The sequence below is a fragment of the Macaca fascicularis genome, chromosome 6 (assembly GCF_037993035.2).
Source record: "Macaca fascicularis isolate 582-1 chromosome 6, T2T-MFA8v1.1".
In the NCBI taxonomy this organism is placed as follows: Eukaryota; Metazoa; Chordata; class Mammalia; order Primates; family Cercopithecidae; genus Macaca; species Macaca fascicularis.
This window is the reverse complement of record NC_088380.1, coordinates 139076841-139103464: the sequence shown is the minus strand read 5'-3', so window position 1 is coordinate 139103464 and position 26624 is coordinate 139076841. Positions and strand designations below refer to the sequence as shown.

Sequence of the window (26624 nt, the reverse complement as noted above, 5' to 3'; positions counted from 1 at the left end):
TATCCTTTTATAACTTTTTCACTGGGGGCACATATTACTTTTAAAAGAAAAGTCAAAATAAATACGAACATTTCCGGGCACAGTGGCTCATGCCTGTAATTCCAGCACTTTGGGAGGCTGAGGCGGGCAGATCACTTGAGGTCGGGAGTTCAAGACCAGCCTGACCAAAAATGGAGAAACCCCGTCTCTACTAAAAATACGAAAAGTTAGCTGGGCATGGTGGCGCATGCCTGTAATCCCAGCTACCCCGGAGGCTGAGGCAGGAGAATTGCTTGAACCCAGGAGGCAGAGGTTGCGGTGAGCCAAGATCGCACCACTGCACTCCAGCCTGGGCAACAAGAGCAAAACTCCATCTCAAAAAGAAAAAAAAAAAAAAAGATAAATACATAAATACAAACATACATACATAAAATGTCTTCTAGTTTGCTGACTTGATTTCTTCCCAGTCTTCAAGACCCACCTCAGCCCTACCTCCTCCCAGAAGCCCTTGCAATATATTTCTATGCATGGCCATCATTAAAAATATATATATTTTCTACTTCATGATTCAAAGATCTATACCGGTATTTACAAGTGAGTTTTTAAAAATCAAATCAATACCTTCTTAAATGACTTAAAAAAATCTACTATCTAAAATGTAGAAAATAGCCATTTTTAAGAATGCTCTTACTTAGACTAGGAATGCCTTAAGGACAGGGGGGTGCTGTTGTAGTCCTTTTTGTACTCAAGCACAGTATACCTTGACACAAAGAAGACACCCAATAAATGCTTATTAAATGAATGAATGGAATTTCCTGTAGGCCTTTCTTATAAATCACGGGGTTTAGACAGGTATACTCATTTGCAAATGTATCAACATGTTATGGATCAATTCCAAATTCTGTACAATTTTTGAATGTTTCAAAAACATTCTGCAAATTTAAAAAATTCTCTAGAAAGATCTGTCAATTTAAAAAAAATCTTAATACAGAACTGTAGGGCTGGGTAATGATATTGCTATTTAACACCTAGTGATCTACACTACTAATTTAGTGTGATACAACAAATTTGTTTTCTTTCAAATCCAAGCTCTTTGAGCAATTTAAAGACTAATATAGACCTAAAACATTAGCTAACTGATAATTTGAGAAATATATAAGCCATTCAGTTTCACATACAAATAAGGGGAGAATGCTACCATAGTTAAAACAAAACAAAAAAAAAGGACTACCTCTTTAGTATACAAGAAATTAACTACTGTATATCACTGTGACTTTAGTTAATAACAATATATAATTGCTAAGAGAGTAGATTTTAAGTGTTCTCATCATTAAAAAAAAATGAAGTAATTTTATGCACGTTAATAGCTTGATTTAGCCATTCCACAACGTATACTTTTATCAAAACATCATGCTGTATGCCACAAAGATGTACAATTTTTGTCAATTAAAAATAAAATCAAGTTACCTTCAACGGATCAAGTTCATTCTCATAGGATTTGACAATTTCCTTTGAAGATGTTAACTGGGCTTCCTTACTTGTAATCTGATCACGAATCTCACAAGCTTTTTCCTTATATTGCTTCAGATATTTTAGTTCCATTTGATATTCTTTTACTTTCTGACCTTGTGTCTGACGTACCTGCCGAAGTGTTTCCAAGGCTTTAATGTATCTTTGAAGACACAAAACAAAAATCAAATTTCTGGCAAAGTAAATTATGGTGTATATTCATACAGTGGGATATTATGCTGTCACTAAGGTTACAGTTACAATGAGTTTCTAATAACTTGGAAAATGCCTATGACATAGTAAGTGAAAAAAATTACATTTATACTGTCAATCAGGTATATAAATATATGCACAGAAAGACAAGTGAAATAAAATATGCCCAATGGCTGCTGCTGGGTGAGAGGTAGTAACTGATGACCTTTCTGCTTTTTAAATTCTTTCTGTTAAAAAGAAGCATCCAAATTGCAAACACAGTTCAATAACTTAATGGACTACAAAGTTTATTTAAGGGTTACAAACCTTGTTGCTGAAAAAATTTCATCAAACTTTTGCTTCAAAGCCTTTCCTTCACTTAAAGGCCAATTAGAATCTTCTTGATGACAGAAAATGACGTTATTTAGCACAGCCTTGGAAACCCCAAGAGAACTGATCATTTCTCGGTCAATTTCTGCACACTTAGAGCTTAGACTGACCTTTTCACCATGCCTACAGAAAATGAAAATCAAGAACATATGTAAAATAACCTTCAGTGTATCTACTCTATTGCTTAATCAGTTCATACTGTAATTCTAAAAAAAAAAAAAGGCCCTTCACCTATCCCGTTAGAAATGGCTTCATCATGCTAAAAAGTGTAACTCTGAAACTATTTAGCACTTCACAGATGAAAAGATATGTAAAACAAAGTAGCTCAGGAAAGGAAGCCAGAATTTATTTTTTACATATTACAGACTGCTTTGGTGAACAGAGGCAGTATCTGTCTTTACTATTTTTTATACATTTCATTTTGTATTTTGAAAATATTACACTGGGCCAGGCACAGTAGCGCATGTCTATAACCCCAGCAATTTGGGAGGCCGAGGTGGGCGGACTACCTGAGGTCAGGAGTTCCAGACCAGCTGGACTAATACAGTGAAACCTTGTCTCTATTAAAAATACAAAAAAAATTAGCCAGGTGTGGTGGTGGGCACCAGCTCCTCAGGAGGCTGAGGTAAGAGAATCACTTGAACCTGGGGGAGGTGGAGGTCGTAGTGAGCTGACATCGTACCATTGCACTCCAGCCTGGGAAACAACAGTGAAACTCTGTCTCAAAAAAAAAAAAAAAATTACACTGAATATATTAAGAATGCTTTGTAGAGGGCTAGAATGGACACAGATAGATCAACAGGTTATCACATTAGGTCATGGAAAAACAATGGTAGCTTGGACTAGGACTAGAATGGTTGTTGTCGAGGTGGAAACAGATTCAAGAGACATTTAGATTCAATTTAGGTCTTAGTAATAGACTGGATATGGAAGGCAACGACAGTATCAAGACTTAGGTTCTTGGTTTTTGTCACTGGATGGATAGTGGTGTCATTCACCAAGCTGAGGTATACCATAAGACCAAGTTGTTGGAGGTTTTTTAAGCGGGGAGGTCAAAGAGAAAGGACTGTGAGTTTGGTTTTGGAAACACTGAATCTAAGTTGTCTCTGAAACAACTGGTAAAAAATCAGAGATGGGGCTCACGCCTGTAATCCCAGCACTTTGGGAGTCCGAGGCAGGTGGATCACGTGGTCAAGAGATCAAGACCACTCTGGCTAACATGGTGAAACCCTGTCTCTAATAAAAGTACAAAAATTAGCTGGGCGTGGTGGCGGGCACCTGTAGTCCTAGCTACTCGGGAGGCTGAGGCATGAGAATTGCTTGAACCTGGGAGGCGGAGGTTGCAGTGAGCTGAGATTTCACCACTGCACTCCAGCCTGGGTGACAGAGCAAGATTCCATCTCAAAAAAAAAAAAATCAGAGATGGGTAAATAGGTCTGGGTAAATGGGTCTGGAAACAGAGGTCTGGTTTGGAGATATAAATCTGTGAGTCATCTATGAACACAGAGTAGTTCGAACAATGGATAAGAATGTGATTACCTAGGAAGAAAATACAGAGCAAAAAAAAGGAGAAGATATAGGACTGAGCCTAATGAGACTTCCAACCTTTATTGATGGGGTGAATGAAGTAGTATGTGGCTGTGATAGAGAGAACAGTATTGTATCATGGAGGTCTAGAAAAAGAACTTTTCAAATAAGTGATAAACTAGCATTTACTCAGCTATGGTATATGGAACAATGGTTCTCCAAGATGTCCACATTTTAATTCCTTCAATTTGTGAATGTTACATTGCACAGCAAAAGAGAATTAAGATTACAGATGGAATTAGGGTGTTAATCATTTGACCTTAAAATAGATTATCCTGGATTATTTAGATGGGGCAAATGTAATCATATGGGTTCTTTAACGTGAGAGAGGAAGGCAGAAGAAGAGAGAAGAGGTCACAGTGATTTGAGACGAGAAGAACTATGCCCACTATTGCTTGCTTTGAAGACAGAGTAAGAGGGCATGAGCTAAAAAATATAGGTGGCCTCTAAAAGATGGAAAGAACAAGGAAACACATTCTCCCTCAGAGCCTCCAGAAAGGAACGTAACCTGCTAAAATTTTGATTTTAGCCCAGTGAGACCTAATTCAGACTACTAAACTACATAAGTAGTGTAAGATAATAAATTTGTATTGTTTATGCCACTAAGTTTGTGGTTTGTTATAGCAGTCATAGAAGATTAATACATGAACTCTTACTACATATTAAGCATTTCATATGCATTAGCTCAACCTTGACAACATCTTTCTAAGCTACGTACAGTGATAATGAATGCCTATTTTACAAATGAAATAAACAGAAGCTCACTCTTAGGTCTACTTTGTATAGCAGTAGCATTACCCTAATTAAAAACAGAGTTATTAGTAACTTTAGTCAGAGGTGTTTCAAAGGACGAATGTGACTACAATTAGAGTGAAGAGGAAGTGAAGAAATGGAGACAGTATCAACAACTCTTTTGAGAAGACTGGCTATAAAGGGGAAGAAGGAGACAGGTAGTAATTGGAGTGGAATGAAATCCCAGGGTATAAGAGATACTTGAGTGTGTTAAAATGGCAATGATGAAAACCTGCTTGAGAAGCCAGTATAGTGCCTCTAGCACATAGTAGATGTGCATTATTGGTTAAATAAAGGAATTACTTAATTAGTTAAAAGGGAGGAGAAGTAGCTAAACAGTCAAGTAATTTGCTCAACAAAGTCAGAGACTCGAATCTAAGGCAGTCTAATCCCCAAATCCATTAGAAAATGATACCTGCCTCTAACAGAATGATAATGGTTGAAAGGAACAATTTATCATTCTTTCCTACTTGTTTGCTTCTCATCTCAACCATTCTTAAGCACGACACTAGAATTTTTTACTCATTCAACCTGTATTTGAGTGATTATGTGTTTTCAATTCAGCAACTGTTCAGAAATTACTCAAGAGAATGGAACATAACCCTAAGTCTGTAATGGGACCATTCTATTTAATTGACAAATAGCATACACAAAAAATCAAATGTTGATAGTGGAGGAGGGTGTGTTTGTGTGTTGGGGTAGGGAGAAAATGGAAGCTCAGTACTTTCTGCCCAATTTTGCTATAAGCCCAAAACTGCTCTAAAAAAACAAAGTCTAAAGTCTATTGAAAAAAATTTAATATGCTCCCCTAAACTTAAAGTAGTAAACAACCATCAACTTACAAACCTGAAAATAAACAGAAATTCAAATATCACATAAACACCTACTTTGTTCTAGTAATGACTCCTTCCAAAGTTTTAAATTCTGTCTTTTTGCTTTTCTGAGTACACACCATAGATCTTTGTACAGCTATAAGTTCTCCATTGACATCACGAAATTGCAGACGAATTTGGGCTCTCACATCTGTTTCTTGAGCAACCTTTGAAGGAAAACAGAGAAAAAACTTATGTTACTTTAATAAGCACCACTGTTGGTTCTGAGAGAACACGCATAAGCAATCTTACCCAGAATGAGGGAACAAAAAGAAAAACATCCAAAAGGAGTGACATTTTTACATGCTATCCAAAATATAGAAGAATACTGTTTAATTAATTTATAAAAATGATATATTATCTACCTCCTTTATTCAGCATCATTAGGAGATAAGGTATGCAGATTTTTCAAATAAAGGCATTTTATCTCTGTAAGCATCAAAAATGTTTTTTATCATTAAAAATCACAAATTTATAGAAAGGTAGAATGATTCGGTTTGGCTTTGTCTCCACTCAAATCTCATCTTGAATTCCCATATGTTGCAGGAAGGATCTGGTGGAAGGTAACTGAATCACGGGGACAGGTCTTTCCCATGCTGTTCTTGTGACAGTGAGTAAGTCTCACAAGACCTGATGGTTTTATAAGAAGGAGTTTCCCTGTACAAGCTCTCTTTGCCTGCTGCTGTCCATGTAAGATGTGACTTCCACCTCCTTGCCTTCCACCACGATTGTGTGGCCTCCCAAGCCACATGAAACTGTAAGTCCATTAAACCTCTTTATTTTGTAAATTGTCCAGTCTCAGGCATATCTTTATTAGCAGTGTGAAAACGGACTCATACAGTAAATTGGTACCAGGAGTGGAGCGCTGCTGAAAAGTTACCCAAAAATGTGGAAGCAACCTTGGAACTGGGTAACAGGCAGATGATGGAACAGTTTGGAGGGCTCAGAAGACAGGAAAATGTGGGAAAGTTTGGAACTCCCAAGAGACTTGAATGGCTTTGACCAAAATGCTGACAAGGATATGGACAATGAAATCCAGGCTGAAGTGGTCTCAGATGGAGATGAGGAACTTGTTGGGAACTGGAGCAAAGGTGACTTTTGTTATGCTTTAGCAAAGGAACTGGCAGCATTTTGCCCCTGCCCTAGAAATGTGTGGAACTTGGAACCAGAGAGATGATTTAGGGTATCTGGTGAAAGAAATTTCTAAGCAGTAAAGCATTCAAGAGGTGACTTGGGTGCTGTTAAAGGGATTCAATATTAAAAGGGAAACAGCATAAAAGTTTGGAAAGTTTGCAGCCTGACAATGCGATTAAAAAAAAAAATCCCATTTTCTGAGGACAAATTCAAGCCAGTGGCAGAAATTTGCATAAGTAACGAGGAAACAAATGTTAATTACCAACACAATAAGGAAAATGTCTCCAGGGGCATGTCAGAGACCTTTGCGACAGCCCCCCTCTTCACAGGCCCAGAGGTTTAGGAGGAAAAAATAGTTTTGTAGGTCAGGCCCAGGGTCCCTCTGCTGTGTGCAGTCTAGGGACTTGGTGCCCTGTGTCCCAGCCATGACCAAAAGAAGCCAAAGTACAGCTTGGGCTGTTGCTTCAAAGGGTGGAAGCCCCAAGCCTTGGCAGCTTCCATGTGGTGTTGAGCCTGCAGGTGCACAGAAGTCAAGAACTGAGGTTTGGGAACCTCCACCTAGATTTCAGAGGATGTATGGAAACACCTGGATGCCCAGGCAGAAATTTGCAGCAGGGGCGGGGCCCTCATGGAAAACCTCTGCTAGGGCAGCATGGAAGGGAAATGTGGGGTTGGAGCCCCCACAGAGTTCCTATGGAGGGGACTGCCTAGTGGAGCTGTGAGAAAACAGCCACTGTCCTCCAGACTGGTAGATCCCCCAGAATAATAGATCCACTGACAGCTTGCACTGTGTACCTGGAAAAGCCGCACTCAACACCAGCCCGTGAAAACAGCCAGGAAGGAGGCTATACCCTGCAAAGCCACAGGAGCGGAGCTGCCCAAGGCCGTGGGAGCCCACCTCTTGCATCAGAGTGACCTGGATGTGAGACATGGAGTCAAAGGAGATCATTTTGGAGCTTTAAGATATTCCTGCCCCACTGAATTTCGGACTTGCATGGGGCCTGTAGCCCCTTTGTTTTGGCCAATTTCTCCCATTTGAAATGGCTGTATTTACCCAATGCCTGTACCCCCATTGTATCTAAGAAGTAACTAACTTGCTTTTGAGTTTACAGACTCATAGGCAGAAGGGATGTGCTTTGTCTTGGATAAGACTCTGGACTGTGGACTTCTGAGTTAACGCTGGAATAAGACTTTGGGGGACCATTGGGAAGGCATGATTGGTTTTGAAATGTGAGGACATGAGTTTGGGAGGGACCAGGGATGGAATGATATGCTTTGGCTGTCTCCCCACTCAAATCTCATCTTGAATTCCCATGTGTTGTGGGAGAATCCAGGTGGGAGATAATTGAATCACGGGGGCAGGTCCTTCCCTACGCTGTTCTCGTGATAGTAAGTCTCATGAGATCTGATGGTTATTATAAGGGGGAATTTTCCTGCACAAGCTCTCTTCTCGTTTGCCACCATGTAAGACATGTCTTTCACCTTCCACCATGATTGTGAGGCCTCCCCAGCCTCATGGAACTGTAAGTCCATTAAACCTCTTTCTTTTGTAAATTGCCCAGTCTTGGGTATGTCTTTACTAGCAGCGTGAAAATGGACTAATACATAGAACTACAGTATACACAGCTTTCCTGCTCCCCAAACCACATGAGAGTAAGTTGCTGATCTGACGTCCCAACACCAGTATTTCCTACAAAACAAGGACATTTTTCAACCACAAAAATCAGGAAACTGATACTGATATATTACTACCACATGGTCCACAAATCCCATTCAAGTTTTGCCAGTTGTTCCAATATGTGATAAGTTACCTTTAACTCAGCTGTGGCATATAAAATGATAGTTCTCCAAAGACATCCACATTCTAATCCCTTGAATTTGTGAATGTTACATTACACGGCAAAAGAGAATTAACATTACAGATGGAACTGGGGTGTCAATCACTTGACTTTAAAATAGAAAGATTATCTTGGATTATTTGAATGAGGCAAAGTATCCACAAAAAATTAGATGCTGACAGTAGAGGAGGCTGTGTGTGTACGTGCAAGGAATATACAGAAACTGTACTTTCTGCTCAATTTTGCTATAAACCCAAAGCTGATCTACAAAACAAAGTTTAAAGTCTATTGAAAAAAATTTAATATGCTCCCTTAAACTGAAAGTAGTAGAAAATGATCATCATCTTTTAAGTCCTAAAAGACCAACAATGAACAGACATTCAAACATCATATAAACACCTATTTTTTCTGATGTTTTCTGTCTTATATTAATATGGTGACTTCAGCATTCTTTTCATTAGTTGGCACAGTATATTTTTTCCATCCTTTTGTCTTTAACCCATCTGTACTATTATATATAAAAACACTGTTATTCCTTTTACTCTAGGGTTTTTTGGTTATTGCCCTCCATCTTTCTCACGTTATGTTTTTATTTTTATGTTTTTATATCTATGAAGATAGTTGTAAGATTTATAATAAGATTTTAAGGTTCTTATCTACTAATTCTATCATCTATTCGTCTCTAGGGTAGTTTTGTGGGTGCCTTCCTCACTCAGTCCTACCTAATGGCTTTTGGACTGAATTAATCAGGAATGAATAACTATTCCTCTGTTAGTTATGCTGAGAGTTTTTGTCATGAATGAGTATTACATTGAAATGCTTTTTCTGTATCTGTTGATGCTCATATAATTTTTCTTCTTTATTATGTTAATGTGGCAAATTACACTGATTGGCTTTTTCTTTTTCTACTGCCTAATTCATTTGTCCCAGTATGTGCTTTACAGCAAAAGGATCCAGTTCAGAATTACACTTTGTATTTGGTGGTTATGTCTCTTTACTTTCTTTCAGCCTGAAACAGTTGCTCAGATTTTCCTTGACTTCCATGACTGATAATTTTGAAAAGTACAGACCATTATTTTGTAGAACACCTCCCAAAATTTGTGTAATATTTCCTCATGACTAGAATCAGGTTATGTATCTTTGGCAGGAATATTATACAAGTGATGATGAGTTCCTTTTTCTGCATCTCATCAGATAGGGTATCATTTCCATTTATCTCATTACTGAGGGTATTAACTTCAATCCATTTATTTATTTATTTATTTTGAGACAGGGTCTCACTTTGTCACTCAGGCTGGAGTGCAGTCACCTCACTGCATCCACGAACTCCGAGTCCTAAGCGATCCTTCTGCCTCAGTCCCCGAAGTAGCTGGGACTATAGGTGCATGCCACCACATCCCGCCAATTTTTGTAGTTTTTTGTAGAGATGTGGTTTCACCATGTTGCCTAGACTAACTTCAATCTCTTGATAAAGGTGTATCTCTTAGTTTCTCCACCAAAAAATTTTTCTTACTTTACAATTACTTAATAATATGAGGGAGAGATGCAGAGACCATATAACTATCCCATACTTCATCGAACTTTCTTCCATTAGTTTTAGCATCTACTGTTTCTTACCTGAATAAATTATTATGATAGCTATCAAATACAGGCATACCCCATCTTATTGTGCTCTTCAGAGGTGTGTGGCAACTCTGCATCTAACAAGTCTATTGGTGCCATTTTTCCAACAGCATGTGCTCACTTTGTGTCTCTGTGTCACATTTTGGTAATTCTCACAACATTTCAAACATTTTCATTATTATTGTATCTGTTATAGTGATTTGTGATCAGTGATCTTTGATATTACTACTGTAATTGTTTTAGTGTGCCACAAACCATCCACATATAAGAGGTGAACTAAATCCATAAATGTGTGTATTCTGACTGCTTTACTGACCTGCCATCCCCCGTCTCTCTCCCTCTCCTTGGAACCTGATTGACTGAGACACAATAATACAGAAATTAGGACAATTAGTAACCCTACAATAGCCCCTAAGTGTTTAAGTGAAAGAAGAGTCAAAAGTCTCTTGTTTTAAATCAAAAGCTAGAAATGATTAAGCTTAGTTGAGAAAAGCATGTCAACATCCAAAACAGGTTGAAAATTAGGCCTCTTTTATCAGTTAGCTGAGTTGTCAGGGCAAAGGAAAAGTTCTTGAATAAAATTAAAAGTGCTACTTTAGTGAACACATAAATGATAAGAAAGTGAAACAGCCTTACTGCTGATATGGAGAAAGTTTTAGTGGTTGGGATAGATTAAACCAGCCACAACATTCTCTCAGGCCAAAGCCTAATCCAGAGCAAGGCCCTAACTCTCTGCAATTCTATGAAGGCTGAGAGAAGTAAAGAAGCTGCAAAGAAAAGTTGGAAGCTAGTAATGGTTGGTTCAAAAGAAGCTGTCTCCATAACATAAAAGTGCAAGGTGAAGCGGCAAGTGCTGATGCAGAAGCTGCAGCAAGTTATCCAGAAGACCTAGCTAAGATAATTGATGAAGGTAGCTACACCAAACAACAGATTTTCAATGTAGACAAAACAGCCATCCATTAAAACTTAACCTAAAATATCTAAGGTATGCCTACAGTAATTTTCTAATTCCATTATTCCTTTTATATTAGTTAAGGTTCTAGTATAAGGGGCTTTGCTCTTTCTCCATTTTTTCCCCCCATTTTCTTGTATCAGTATGAATTCATAGATCCCTTACTTGGGCTCCAATTCCCCACCAGGCTGTCACAGCTTGTTTTTGTGGATGCCTTCCTCACTCAGCCACACCTAATGGATTTTGGACTGAATTATTCAGGAATTAATATTCCTCCATTAGTTATGCTGAGAGTTTTTATCATGAATGAGTATTAAATTGAAATGCTTTTTCTGTATCTATTGGTGCTCACATGATATTTTTTTTATTCTGTTAATGTGGCAAATTATACTGATTGTTTTTCTTTTTCTACAATCTCTCTAAGCATGATCTAGCTGCATCCCACACATTTTTACATGCTATACTTTTGATTCATTTAAAGTATTTTTTCTAATTTCCCTTGTGATTTCGTTTTTGATCCATGTAATATTTAAAAGTGTGCTGCTTAATTTTCTAATATTTGGGGATTTTCTGGTTATTTTTCTGCTACTGATTTCTGGCTTAATTCTGGTGTAGTCACAGAATACATTATCTATGACTTTACCAATAGATACAGAAAAAGCATTTCAATTTAATACTCATTCATGATAAAAACTCAGCATAACTAATGGAAGAATATTAATTCCTGAATACTTCAGTCCAATTTATTGACACTTGTTTTATGGTCCAGAATGTTGGACTATCTTGGAGAATGTTCCACATGCACTTGAAAATAACGTGTATTCTGCTGTTGTTCAATTGAATGTCCTATAAATGTCAATCAGGTTGATTTGGTTAACAGTGTCGTTAAAATTTTCCATATACTTACTGACATTTCATCTGCTTCTTCTGTTTCTCTATTGAGAGGGGTATTGAGATCTCCAGCTAAACTTGCAGAGTTGTGTATTTCTTCATTCTGTTTCATAGGTTTCTGCCTCATTTATCTGGAAGTTTAACATTTAGAATTTTTGTGTCCTTGCAGTAAATTGACATCTTATCATCATAAAATGTCTCATTTTCCCTAGTTCTGATGTATTCTGTCTGGTATTAATATGGTCACTTCAGCTCTCTTTTCATTAGTCGGCACAGTATTTTTTTTTCCATCCTTTTGCTTTTAACCTATGTGTACCATTATATACAAAAGCAGTTATTCCATTTACATAATTTGGGTTTTTAAAATTATTTTCTATTTTTCTCGTTATGCTTATGTTTTTCCTTTATATCTATGAGCATATTTATAAGATTTATAATACGGTTTTAGGGTTCTTATCTACTAATTCTATTATTTATTTTATTTTGGACCTGTTCATATGATTGATTTTTCTCTGGTTATGGGTCCTATTTCCCCGCTTCTCTGCTTGTTAACTTTTGATTGTGAATTTTGCATTGTTGGGTGAAAGATTTTGTTTTATTCCTTTAATGAGTATTGAACTTTGTTCTGGCATGCAGCTAAGTTTTTTGAGCAACAAACAGTTGGATTCTTTTGAACTTTTGTTTTTAAGGTCTGTAAAGGGGGGCCTAGAGCAGCTTTTACTCTAGGACTAATTTACAATCACTTTTCTTCAGCCTCAAAAACTTCCTTTAACAATTACTATAATGCAAGCCTGTCTGTAACAAATTACCTCTACCATTTTTTTTAAATCTGAAAATTTTCTCCATTTCACCTTCAATTTTCAAAGAATATTTTTGCTGGATATAGTTTAACTTTTATTCCCCAACACCTTAAAGGTGCTGTCCCACTGTTTTCAGGTTTAGATTGCTTTTCCTAAGAAGTAATCATACTCATTATTCTTTCCCTCTGCATAATGTGTTACTTTTTTCTCCACCTGTTTTTAAGATTTTATCTTTAGTTTTGAGCAATTTGAATGTAATGTACAACATAGGTATGTTTATGCTGCTTGTGATGCATTCCACTTCTTGGGTCTTTTTTTTTTTTTTAACAGTTTTTATTATTCTGTTTAGATGTCTTCCCACACATTATGTCCATCTTTTCCTTTAAGTCCTTGAGCTTATCTATCATAGCTTTAAAAAAATCTAGCCAGGTGTGGTGGCTCACGCCTGTAATCCCAGCACTTTGTGAGGCCAAGGCAGGTGGATTACAAGACCAGGCTAGCTGATACAGTGAAACCCCATCTCTACCAAAAAAAAAAAAAAAAAATTAGCCGCACATGGTGGCGGGCACCTGTAGTCCCAGCTACTTGGGAGGCTCAGGAAGAAGAATTGCTTGAACCTGGGAGGCAGAGGCTGCAGTGAGCTGAGATCGCGCCACTGCACTCCAGCCTGAGAAACAGAGTGAGACTCCATTAAAAAAAAAAAAAAAAAAAAAAAAAAAATTCCTTGTCTGCTAATTCCAAAATCTGTCATCTCTGGATCTGTTTCTACTCACTTTTCCCTTCTCGGGTGTAGACCACATTTTCTTTTGCATATTCCCACTAATTTCTAAAATTATATTCTGCACATTATAGATGCCACATTGAGAGCTTGGATTGAGCAGACTTCCTTTAAAAAGTCTTGAGTTTTGTTCTAGCAGCCAGTTGATTTACTGGCAACTCAGCTTGATTCTATCAAAACTTGGTTTCAGTATTTGTTAGGTGGGCCTTTCTGAGGTCTCAAGTGAACACTGGAGAGTTCCACAAGGTCACTCCATTCTGGCATATCAGGACTCAAATGTCTTGCAGCACTGTGTGACCCTTAGAATACACCACTCACAGCCCCACTTCCCACCTTGATAGTTGTTCTCTGCCAGCCCTCATTACATCTCATCCTATACATGGACAGCTTAGTATTTGGCCAAAGACTCAAAAGATCCTTATGCAGACTTCTGGTACACCATCTCTGCACAGCAACCCTACTTCAGTACTCTAATCTACAATTTCCAGTCACTTTAGCAAATCCAAAATCCTATCTTTGCTTCATCTGCCTAGTGATGCCCAATTCTGCCCAGCTCTCTATTGGATTCCAATTCCATGTGCCAAAGTTTACAAAATGTTTCTAGGTAGAAAGCTGGAATGAATGCAGAATCACCTTTTATGTTTTTTTCTTTCTCAAATAATATAGCCCTGCATTATTTGTTGTCCAATGCCTGCAAATAGTTGTTTCACATACTTTTCCAGTGTTACAGTTATTCATCTTGAGAGTATAAGTGTGACACTCATTATTTTGTTGCAACCCAAATCAGAAGTACTGGATTCTGCTTTGAAAAAAAAAAAAAAATCAGGAAATATTCTTTGTTGACTTTTTAATGACTTCTTGGCATGAATTTAACTTTGACATTAATTCAATTAATCACTCAACAAAGATTTACAGGCACTTTGTAGGTTTCATGTGTTGTTTTGGTTCAAAATGATAGACTTTTTTCCTCTGGAGCATGGAAGATAGGTTAAATGTAGAGAAGGTATGCTAAACACCATCATAAGTGAAGTACAGAATAATCTGGGAGTACAAGGCAGGGGCATCTAACCTATCTAGGAGAGCTCAGGGAAGGTATTCTAAAGGAAGTGCATGTTTAAATGAAACCTGACAGATGAGTAGGAGTTAACCAGATGAAAAGATCTGAGTCACTACGTGACTACAGAAATTTCAGAATGTTTGGCATAGAAAGTAGGGAAAAGAGGAGTACCATCACAAAACGTTTCAGAAATTAACAGCCTTCTAAACATGGTAAGGCTTCTGGACTTAAGATGATGGCACTAAATGGTTTGAACCAGGGGAACTGCATGAAGTAGATATGCATTTTAGAAGAATTATTTTGTCTTTAGGGTGTACAGAGTGAACTGAGTCAAGACATGAAGCAGGGAGTAATCGAGGAGAGTTAGGAAGGCAGCCTGGACAAGGGTTTTAGCATTGAGGATGGAGGTAAAGTGACTACTCAGAAACAGCCTCTTAGGATACAGATATTTCAATGAGGAGGTGGCCAAAGGTCAGTATAAAGTTTTGAAAGCCCAGAGACTGGACTCTGTCATTTCATTATAAGGAGAGTGTTCTGCTGAGGGTTTAATCCACAGCAGTTAAACCAAGGAACTATGTATTTATACAGCAAAAAAATAATTTGTTTACACTGTTCCTGACTAGCAAGCCAAATACACATATATTCGTTCTCCATGGTATCTACCTTTCGAGGACCTAGCTACCTGGCAAACATCAAATTAGTAAACAGAATTCAAGCAAGGGCTATCTTGTAGCATTTCTATCACCATATTGTTGTTGACACTCTTATTGAAGAAGAGTCACTTCAAAAAGTGTAATTTAGATTGAATTATTAAAACAAAGAAATGTGTATTATACTTCAGAACAATTTCTATCAAAAATAAAATAAAATAAAAAATAAGAAAAACCCTTCTTTCTCCAAACAATCTAGCTGTAAAACCATTAGGTGGAGCAGAAGAAGCTGTGCGCTCATGCCAGCTGAAGGTTAAGGCACCTAAAACTCAGTCTAAGTGGAATAAATGAGCTTGAGTAGGCTGAGAAGGGTACCCTCATGGGAAAGAGCTTAGCACAGAGTTTCAAGAGTCCAATGGTATCAGAGTTCCAGCAGGATGAAAGAGGAATCCACGAACAGGGAGGATCCAGCTCAGAAGCAGTGTCCACGCCAGGGAATAGCATGTGGATTCAGAGCCTGATAATGATGAGAAGGGGGCCCATGTGAGGGGTAAGTCGGCTAGGGGGAAGTCAGATCATAGAGTAGAGAGGGCATTCTTGCAAGAAGCCGCCTGGTATAAAGTATCAGACTGGGAAGAGTGACCCTCTCAGTGACACAGATCTGGGGAGATTCAGCTCACAGAGTACAGCTGGCATCCCTGTAAGAGGTCACCTGGTATCAGAGAAGGGTGGGGAATGAGGACGTGATCCAGCACCGGAAGTCAAAGTCTATACAGAACAGGAAAGCATCCTGTGAGGGAGTCAGAATGAAGAGTCAGAGCCTACACAGGGTAAGGAAGACTGGCATACAGGGATGGAGTCAGCCCATATCGGGTGCTAGAGCCCTGATGCAATGATGAGATATTGATTACATACAGGAGGATTAAGTCAATATATTAAGATTATAGTTGTATTAGTACATTCTTGCACTGCTATAGAAAAAAACCTGAAACTGGGTAACTTATAAAGAAAAGAGGTAGCTGGGCGTGGTGGCTCACGCCTGTAATCTCAGCACTTTGGGAGGCCGAGGCGGGCGGATCATGAGGTCAGGAGATCGAGACAATCCTGGCTAACACGGTGAAACCCAGTCTCTACAAAAAATACAAAAAATTAGCTGGGCACAGTGGTGGGCGCCTGTAATCCCAGCTACTTGGGAGCTGAGGCAGGAGAATGGCATGAACCCGGGAGGTGGAACTTGCAGTGAGCCGAGAGCGCGCCACTGCACTCCAGCCTGGGCGACAGAGCAAAACCTCCAGCCTGGGCGACAGAGCAAAACTTCATTTTAGAAAAAAAAAAAAAAAGAGGTTTAATTGGCTCACGGTTCCACATGCTGTACAGGAAGCAAGACTGGGGAGGCCTCGGGAAACTTACAATCATGGCAGAAGGCAAAGGGGAAGCTGGCACATCTTACATGGCTGGAGCAGGAAAAAAAGAGTAAAGGGGGAATTGTGACAGATTTTTAAACAACCAGATCTCATGAGAACTTACTATCATGAGAACAGCAAGGGGGAAATCCACCCCCATGATCCAATCATCCCAACCACGTCCCTCCTCCAACATTGGGGATTACAATTTGAGATGAGATTTGGAAGGACAGAAATCCAAACCATATCATTCCACCCCTGGCTCCTCCCAAATCTCATGTCCTTCTCACACTGCAAAATACAATCATCCCTTCTCAACAGTCCCCCAAGTCTTAACTCATTTCAGCATTAACTCAAAAGTCCACAGCCCAAAGTCTCATCTGAGACAAGGTAAGTCCCTTTGGTCTATGAATCTATAAAATCAAAACAAGTTATTACATCCAAGATACAATGGGGGTACAGGCATTGGGTAAATATGCATGTTCTAAAAGGGAGAAATCAGCCAAAACAAAGGGCTACAGGCCCCATGCAAGTCCAAAACCCAGCTGGGCAGTCATTAAATTTTTATTTATTATTATTATTATTTTTTTGAGACAGAGTCTCGCTCTGTCGCCCAGGCTGGAGTGCAGTAGCACGATCCTGGCTCACTGCAAGCTCCACCTCCCAGGTTCAGGCTATTCTCCTGCCTCAGCCTCGCAAGTAGCTGGGACTACAGGCACCTGCCACCACGCCGAGCTAATTTTTTGTATTTTTAGTAGAGATGGGGTTTCACTGTGCTAGCCAGGATGGTCTTGATCTCCTGACGTTGTGATCTGCCTGCCTCAGCCTCCCAAAGTGCTGGAATTACTGGCATGAACCACTGCGCCCAGCCAAATCTTTTTTTTTTTTTTTCTTGAGACAAAGTCTCGCTCTGTCACCAGGCTGGAATGCAGTGGCATAGTCTTGGCTCACTGTAACCTCCGCTTCCTGGGTTCAAGTGATTCCCCTGTCTCAGCCTCCCGAGTAGCTGGGACTACAGGTGCATGCTAGCACGCCCAGCTAATTTTTTGTATTTTAGTAGAGGCGGGGCTTCACCATGTTGGCCAGGATGGTCTTGATCTCCTGACCTCTTGATCTGAAAATTTAAAGCTCCAAAATACTATCCTCTGACTCCATGTCTCACATCCAGGCCACAGTGGTGCAAGAGGTGGGATCCCAAGGCCTTGGGCAGCTCTGCCCCTGTGGCTCTGCAGGGCTCAGCTCCCATAGCTGCTCTCAATGGCTGGTGTTGAATGTGTGTAGCTTTTCCAGGCACACAGTGCAAGCTGTTGGTGGTTCTATCATTCTGGGGTCTGGAGGATAGTGGCCCTCTTCTCACAGCTCCACTGGGCAGTGCCTCATTGGGAACACCATGTGGGGGATCAACCCCACATTTCCTCTCTGCACTGCCCTAGTAGAGCTTTTCCATGAGGGCTCTGTCCCTGTAGCAGACTTCTGCCTGGACATCCAGGCATTTCCATACATCCTCTGAAATCGAGGTGGAGGCTCCCCAGCCTCAACTCTTGTCCTCTGTGCAACCACAGGCTTAACATCATGTGGAAGCTGCCAAGGCTTACAGCTTGCAGCCTCTGGAGCAGCAGCCTGAGATGTATCTGGGGTCCTTTTAGCCATGGCTCGAGCTAGAGTGGCTGAAACACAGGGAGCAGTGTACTTTAATGGGAGAGGCTGCTGTGAAGGTCTCTGAAATGCCTTCTAGCCATTTTCCCCATTGTCTTGGCTATTAAACATTCTGCTCCTTTTTACTTACGCAAATTTCTGCAGCCAGCTTGAATTCCTCCCCAGAAAATGGGTTTTACTTTTCTACTACATGGTCAGGCAGAACGTTTTCCAAACTTTTATGCTCTGCTTCCCTTTTAAATATAAGTTCCAGTTTCAGATCTCTTTGCTCACACATATGAGCTACACTGTTAGAAGCAGCCAAGCCATGTCTTGCATGTTTTGCTGCCTGGAAGTTTCTTCCACCAAATACTCTAAATCATCTCTTTCAAGTGCAAAGTTCCACAGATTCCTAGAGCAGGGGCACAATGCTGCCAGTCTCTTTGCTAAAGCATCGCAAGAGTGACCTTTACTCCAGTTCTCAGTAAGCTCCTTATCTCCATCTGAGACCTCCTCAGCCTAGACTTCATTATTCATATCACTGTTAGCATTTTGGTCAAAATAATTTAACAAGTCTCTAGGAAGTTCCAGACTTTTCCTCATCTTCCTGTCTTCTTTGGAGCCCTCCAAACTGTTCCAACCTCTGCCCATTACCCAGTTCCAAAGTCACTTCCACATTTTCAGCTATCTTTATAGCAATACCCTCCTCTCAGTACCAACTTTCTGTATTAGTCTGTTTTCTCACTGCTACAAAGAAATACCTGAAACTGGGTAATTTATAAAGAAAAGAGGTTTAATTGGCTCATGGTTCTGCAGGCTGTACAGTAGGCATGACTGGCTTTTATAGGCTTCAAGAAACTTACAATCATGGCAGAAGGTGAAGGTGAAGATGGCACATCTTACATGGCCAGAGCAGGAGGAAGAGAGTGAAGGCGAAGGTGCTACACACTTTTAAACAACCAGATCTCATAAGAACTCACTATCACAAGAACTGCAAGAAGGAAATCCACCCCCAATGATTCAATCACCTCCCACCAGGCCCCTCCTCCAACAATGGGGGTTACAATTCAACATGAGATTTGGAAGGACACAAATCCAAACCATATCAGTACTCAATTCCTTGCTTCTCATTACCTTCATTATATTTACCAAATCCCCAACCGTGGATAAACGCAACTTTCCAACTTACTCAGTGGTTGGGCTGAACAAGACTGAAAAAACATACATAATCATGACTGGCTGGTCTCTCTTTAAATTTTCACAAAACCCCTGACACTGTCATGTAATCCTAGAACACCTCCCTTAATCGATTTACTCACTGAGGTTAAAAACTACTCTATGTTTTCTAGGCTCAATCAACCCCTTCTGCCAATCTCAACCAGTAACTTCATTTCTTTTTTCATTGAGAATATAGAAGCAATCAAAAGAGAACTTATTCTTTCACCACTAAAGTTTCCAATCATATACTCTGCCTAACATCCCTGTTACAATGCATAACAGTGATGTTCCTGGTATCCTCTCCGGTTGGGCAATGGATCTTATCTCTTTTTGCCTACTGAAGAATTGTACTCTGTAATTATCCCCTCTCCTGCATCAATGTTTCCGTCCAGAGTCACTCCCAACAGTCTATAAATACTCTAGTATATCCCGCTTTTAAAAACATAACAAAGCAATAACAACAAAACTTTCCTTTATCCTGTAAACCTCTTCAGCTACTGTCCTATCTCTGTGTCCACTTACAACAAAATTTGTAAAATAATTGTTTCACTTCCTTATCTATTCTCTGATTACTGGAACTGGTTTTGACAAGAGCAACAAAGGACTCCACATATCCAAACACTCCTCTTCTTTCTTGAGCTATCAATATATTTTACACAGTTGATGATTTCCTCCTTATAACACTTTATTCTCTTGTCTTCCAAGACACCACCCTCTCAGTTTTCCTTACTTAACTAATTGCTCTTTTACTATCTTTTGCTAGCTTCTCCTCCTCTTCCCAATTTCTAAAGGCTTTGTCGGCTCTAGTGCTCTAGGTTCAGGTCTTGAATATCTTTTCCATATTCACTCTCTATTTGATCTCATCAGGCTTTAAAAGTTAACTATATAGAACTACCTGTATACATTAACGATTCCTAATTTTCTTTCTCCAGTCTTAATCTCTTTCCTGAACGATTTCTGTTTGCCAACTGGACATCTCCTTCGGATATTTAACACATATCCCTAATTCACATGTTTAAACCAGATCCACCCAAATCTTTTTTCCACAGTGCCCCTATTACAGTAAATGACAAAACTATTTTATCCAGTTGTTCAAATCAAAAACTTTGGAGTTAATGCTCGATGCTTTTACTTCTTTCAGACACCATTATTCAAACCATTAGCTAATTTGTTGGTTCTACTTTCAAAATACATACTAAATCCAAACAATTCTCACCATTCTACCACTACCTTAATCAAGCCACCTATATTTCTCACCTGTATCATCACAAAATCCTCTTAAAGATTTGTCTCTGCCCTCCTACCTTTGCTACCTACAGATAGTCTTCTCTCAGCAACCAGACTGAGCACTTTAAGACATAAATCAGATCATGTTCTTTCCCTGCTCAAAATCTCCTAATAGACAGATTCCTATTTAAATAAGACTAGAATCCAAGGACCTACAGGATCTAGTCCCTTCTATCCTTCTAACTTCACTTTCTACCATTTTCCCTTGTTCTTCCTTGTGATTCCTTGAACACATCAACCATGCTCAGTAACTCCGCACCTAGACTGAATAGAATGTCTTCCTCCCAGATTTTGAACAACTCATTCCTTCTTCAATGAATATTTAAAAAGACAACTCTGATTACTCTGTGAAAAAGAGAGAGATTCAAGAATGAGGGCAGGAAAACAAGTTAGGAGACGATTCTAATAGTTGAAAGGGAATATGATGGCGGCTTGGAACAGGAACACAGTGGCCAACGGAATGAAGTAGACAAATTCTGACATATTTTAGAAAGGTAAGTAAGAATTGCTTATGTATGGATGATGACATCATTTACAAACCTGGTGGGGGTCGGGTACTGAGGTAGTAACAGAGCTGAGAATGTAGGCAGGAAGTGCGTACAAGGAATCGAGAGTTCTGTTTTGAACATATTAAATTTGAGATGCCCATTAAATATCCAAACGAACAGCTAGACATATATGTCTAGATCTAAGGAAAGAAGTCAGGGTTAAATATATAAATGTGAGAGTTACCAGCACATAACCAGTACTTAAGGCCGTTAGACTGAATAAGCTCATTCAAGAGAGATAGGGAAGAGGGTTAATGCAAAGATGGCCAACTCTTGTGTCACATTGGCTTTTAGAAAATCAAGCAGGTTGGGTGTGGTGGCTCAAGCCTATAATCCCAGCACTTTGGGAGACTAAGGCAGGCAGATCACCTGAGGTGAGGAGGTCGGGACCAGTCTGGCCAACATGATGAAACCCCGTCTCTGCTAAAAATACAAAAATTAGCCCGGTGTGGTGGCACCACCTGTAATCCCAGCTACTCGAGAGGCTAAGGCACAAGAATAGCTTGAACCCGGGCGACAGAGGTTGCGGTGAGCCAAGATCATGCCACACTGCGCTGTACTCCAGCCTGGGTGACAGAGCAAGACTCCGTCTCAAAAAAAAAAAAAAAAAAATATCAAGCAAAGGTAGATCCAACAAAGACTAAAGTATAATACGCCAGTGAGAAAGAAGAAAACTATGAGATTATAGTGTCACAAAAGCCAAGAAGGAAATTTTTTTTTTTTTTGAGACAGAGTCTCGCTCTGTCGCTCAGGCTGGAGTGCAGTGGCCGGATCTCAGCTCACTGCAAGCTCCGCCTCCCAGGTTTACGCCATTCTCCTGCCTCAGCCTCCCGAGTAGCTGGGACTACAGGCGCCCGCCACCTGCCCTGGCTAGTTTTTTGTAGTTTTTAGTAGAGACGGGGTTTCACCGGCTTAGCCAGGATGGTCTCGATATCCTGACCTCGTGATCCGCCCGTCTCGGCCTCCCAAAGTGCTGGGATTACAGGCCTGAGCCACCGTGCCCGGCCAAGAAGGAAATATTTTTTAAAAAAGAAATAGCCAACTGTGTCAAATCTGACGAGATGTTAATGAGAATTAGAAATTGACCACTCTATCTGGCTCATAGAAATTATCGGTAACCTTACAAGAGCACTTTTAGTGGAGGAAAAAAAGAAAACCTGAATGGAGTAGACTGAGGGAAAAATGGGAGTCAACGAAGTAAAGGCAACGAGTACATACAAATTTATGAATTTTGCTATATTGGAACAGAGAAAAGGTAATGGCTAGAGGGTGAATTGGAGTAAAGGGAGAGTTTTTTGTTTGAAGACTAGAGCTACCAGAGCATGTTTATATGCTGATGTGAATGATCCATCAAGAGAAACTGCTGATCCAGGAGAGAGAAGGAAAAACTGAAGGGGAAAATCCTTGGGTGGATAAGATGGATCAATGAGATCTACCCTCCAACGAGCCTCCAAGATGTTTAGATAAAACAACAACAAATTTATCCTTAACAGACAAGAAAAAACAGTATGTACACTAGTTTTGCAGATTTGATTGGAAAATAAGACAATTTTCATTTGATTCTTCCTATTTCTCAATAAAGTACAAAGCAAGATCATCAATTAAGGAAAGTAGATTGTAAATTTAAGGAGAAAGAAGGTGGGAAATAGTCATTATAGAGAGGACTCAGTAAATGTACTAAATACTATTACATTTCTAAGAGGAAAATTCATACTTTCATAATTACAGAGTTTAATCACACAAAAGTGGAAACAAATAATAACAGGGAGTCAGTTAATAAACTATAAGATATAAACTCAATGGAATACAATTTAGTAACTAAAAACAATAAAATAGAAGTATAAAATTATATTAATGTGCTAAAGTATGTATGTGTAAATGCATTTATATGCTCACATAGGCATGGTTTCATAAGCAGAAAAAAGCTTGGAAGAATACATAACAAAAACATAGCGGAACTGGGGTCAGGGAGCAGCGAGAGAGGCACATGATCCCACTAAAAACAAATAAACTATATATATACACATACATATATGCATTGTTTCATTTCTATATGTGCAAAAACAAACCTATAGACCAAATTCTATGTCCTTACATACACTAATAGTATAAACACCATAATTCAAACAATGATTCATACACAAAGATTTTATCATGGTACTTTTTTTTCTAGACAGTGGGTCTCACTATATTGCCCAGACTAGCCTTGAACTCCTGGGCTGAAGCAATCCTCCCATCTCAGTCTCTAGAGCTATCTGGGAGTACCCGCACACACCCACATGCCTGGCTTATCATGGTACATTTTAATGAAAAACTGAAAGCACTTTAATGTAAGAAAATTATAGAACTATTAAAGTGTTCATGAACTTTTAGAAAATATCTCAGACATACAAAACAGTATAAAGATTAAAAGAAGCACTCACATACCAAACACCCAGATGATAGTTTTTTAATGACATGGGACTTCATGATAAGGTTAAGTGGGGAAAAAAAAACCCAGCATACAAAATTAAGAGTATGACATCAGCTATATAAAACAGTATATAAAGGAGGAGGAAAATACATGAAAATGTCAACAATGATTATTACTGGGTGCTAAAACTGTGTGTGGCTGACTTTCATCTCTCTTTATACTTCTTCAATGCCAAGTTTTCTATAATAAGCTACTATCATTTTTATAATTATAAAAATACAACATTGTACTAGCACCATTACCTTGGGATCATGTACAAATGTATTTCCTTTGGTTCCAGGAGGGAAATCTCCAGTACAGATATATTTTAGACATTCAATGATGGTCTGAAGAAATAGAAAATTACATCACTTCGTTATAAGAGAATCACAGAAGTTTATCATAAAATATGAATTCATTACGAAAATATTATTTATCATGGAAACTATAAAAGATGGATAAAATCTGACATTATAAAACTTGTAATAAAGATTTGATTAAGTGTTTAAAGAATCATTGCTGTAAGTTCACAGAAATGCTATATATAACTAAGAAGTTATCCTAACACAAAGAATTGTTACTTGAGAAAAAAATAATTATTTTCAACTGAAACCCTTTAAACTAATTTAAGTTAATAATAAGAAGAGCTAACAGTTAAGTACTGAATTGTACTAAGCGCTCTTACATATATTTATTTAATTCTCACATTAACTCTAGGCTGTAAAAACTTTTTGTCTGTTTGAGACAGGGTCTCACTCTGCTGCTCAGGATGGAGTGCAGCTGCATGATCATGACTTACTGCAGCCTTGACCTCCTGTGCTCAAGCAATCCTCTAGCCTCAGCCTCCCAAAGGGCTGGGATTACAGTCGTCAGGCACCAAGCCCAGCCTGTAGAAACTTTTTTTTCTGAGACAGAGTCTTGCTCTGTCACCCAGGCTGGTGGAGTGCAATGGCATGATCTCGGCTCACTGCAACCTCCGCCTCCTGGGTTCAAGCGATTCTCCCCCCTCAGCCTCCCCAGTAGCTGGGATTACAGGCGTGCGCCACCATGCCTGGCTAATTTTTGTATTTTTATTAGAGATGGGGTTTCGTCATGTTGGCCAGGCTGGTCTCGAACTCCTGACCTCAGGTGATCCACCCGCCTCGGCCTCCCAAAGTGCTGGGATTACAGGCGTGCGTTACCGTGCCCAGCTGTAGAAACTATTTTTAATCTCCATTTTATGAATGAGAAAACTAAGGCACAGAGCAGTGAGGTCACTCGCCAACAGTCAACTAACAAACGAAGCAAAAAATTTGTATTGAGGCAGCCAGTCCTCATATACACTACACAGTACTACGCTCCCTTCTGCTAGTATTTAGTACAATGCTAAGTACATAACAAGCATTCAACAAATAACATTTTTACAAAAACAGAAGTAAACAAGTTTGACATTCAATTCTCAACCTCTCTTTCTACACTCTTCTCCCTGCTATAGTGACATTGTCTTGCTTTTTCTTAAGCCACTCTTCCTCACCAAAATGCCTGTTATTCTTTCCATTCAAATTTCTAAATATTCCCAGGGCTGTAAAAGCAGTCAGTCAGTCGTGCACCAACTTTAAATTGTTGACTGGGTTTTAAGAACAAAAGTTTTCCAAGTTAAGTGCCACTATAAGTTACATTTTTAAATTAAGTCATTTATTTTCCATGTATCATGCTTGGACAGTTGGCATACCTGGAAACTCTTTAGTCATATATATATCACTTTATAACTTTTAAAAGAATTCTTGTGTGGGACAACTAGTGGGTAGTGAATGCTATGCTTTGAAAGCAAAAAGACAGCATTAAAAAACATCAATACAGACCAAAGGGCATCCAGTGGGAACTGAACTCTGAGTGAGCTGCGACAGCTCCCTGTCTCGTGGGATTCTTAAGTAAACCTTGTCCCCAGGACAGGCACCGACAGCCTTCAGGGACTGCCTCAGGCTAACTCCTAAGGTCGCGGTAGCCTACAGGCCACGCCCCGAGGCACTTTAAGGGCCTACACCTGTGGAGCCCTACGGACGCTTCTCTTCCTAAGGAGAGTTCTGAACTCCCCATTTTATTCTCCGAAAGATGTAGAGACCTGTAAACTGAAGGCGGCTACTGAAGACTTACCGTCTTTCCCGCCCCATTGGGTCCAACCAAAATTGTAAGGGGGCTGAAGAAAGTGATAATTTGCTTATCTTTGTCCTCTATTCCAAAACTCCGCACGCCCAGAATGCTCATCTTTTCGATCCGGGACATGTTTGCAAACGTTTCTAATCTCACCGGGGACCTGGAGCCCACAAAGGCTTAACTGAGGCCGAAGCAGGGCGTGCACCGGACGTGAGACCCACGAATCTCAGGGTCAGGAGGATCCGGGCGGGAAGCGAGGCCACAGGACAGGCAAAAGATCCGGCCGGCCAAGAGCGGGAGAGATGGGGCGGGAGATGGCGCCTTTCCTCCCACACTAGCTGCTTTTCCCGCCGGTGGCGAGAGCGGAGGCGGGAACCAGCCAGGGGCTGCCCGCCGGGGACGCAAAGCAGTAGCCGCAACGCGACCCCGCAACCGCGCTCACTCACAGCTTCCCGCCTAGGCCGCCCTGTGGGTCACGTGGGTCTCTAAGCCCGCGCGCGTCCACGCCGCACTCCTAGGGCACGCCGGGAGATCGGAAGCCCGCCGTGCGTGCGCAGCTCCGACTTCCGGGTGTCGAGTGCAGGGTGCTGTTGCCAGGGGCAGCGGACGTCCAGATACTTGCTGGGGATGGGCAACCTGGAGAGGTACTGACTTTTGGAAGGGAAGACCAAAACCTGTGACGGATGGCGCTTCTCAAAGCTTGACACTGGGACTTCTGGAATGGGGGGAAGGGGTGGTGTGGATTGGAGACCCAGGAAGGTGGTCCGTTCATGTCCAAACTATTTTCCTTTTCATTCCCATTCTCTAATGTTCGTATAGTAATTTCCAGTGATCACATAACATGTGATGACGCCATTGCAGTAGTGTTTAATGGAATGTGCGCATGTGTATTCCTTGTGCTTAG

General features: G+C 40.0%; 1 protein-coding gene across 10 annotated transcripts in view; it reads right to left on the bottom strand.

Annotated features, from left to right (window-relative positions):
• The window catches only part of RAD50 (RAD50 double strand break repair protein), an 88427-nt gene extending 62220 nt beyond the window's left edge, over positions 1 to 26207 (bottom strand). For 3 of the 10 annotated variants that reach the window (XR_012414057.1, XM_005557732.5, XM_015451869.4), the window contains exons 1-5: positions 25721 to 26207; positions 23851 to 23934; positions 5337 to 5488; positions 2008 to 2193; positions 1447 to 1651 (exon numbers count right to left, since the gene is read on the bottom strand). Coding sequence is in view for 9 of the 10 variants with exons in the window: in XM_005557732.5 (XP_005557789.1) it covers positions 1447 to 1651; positions 2008 to 2193; positions 5337 to 5488; positions 23851 to 23934; positions 25721 to 25849 (756 nt within the window). In the remaining variant the exon portion in view is untranslated. Of the gene's footprint in view, positions 1 to 1446; positions 1652 to 2007; positions 2194 to 5336; positions 5489 to 7250; positions 7372 to 11775; positions 11891 to 23850; positions 23935 to 25720 lie in introns of those variants that run through there. The other 7 variants (XM_073994194.1, XM_073994197.1, XM_073994193.1 and 4 more) reach the window with 7 other exon arrangements.
• Positions 26208 to 26624: the final 417 nt, after the last annotated feature.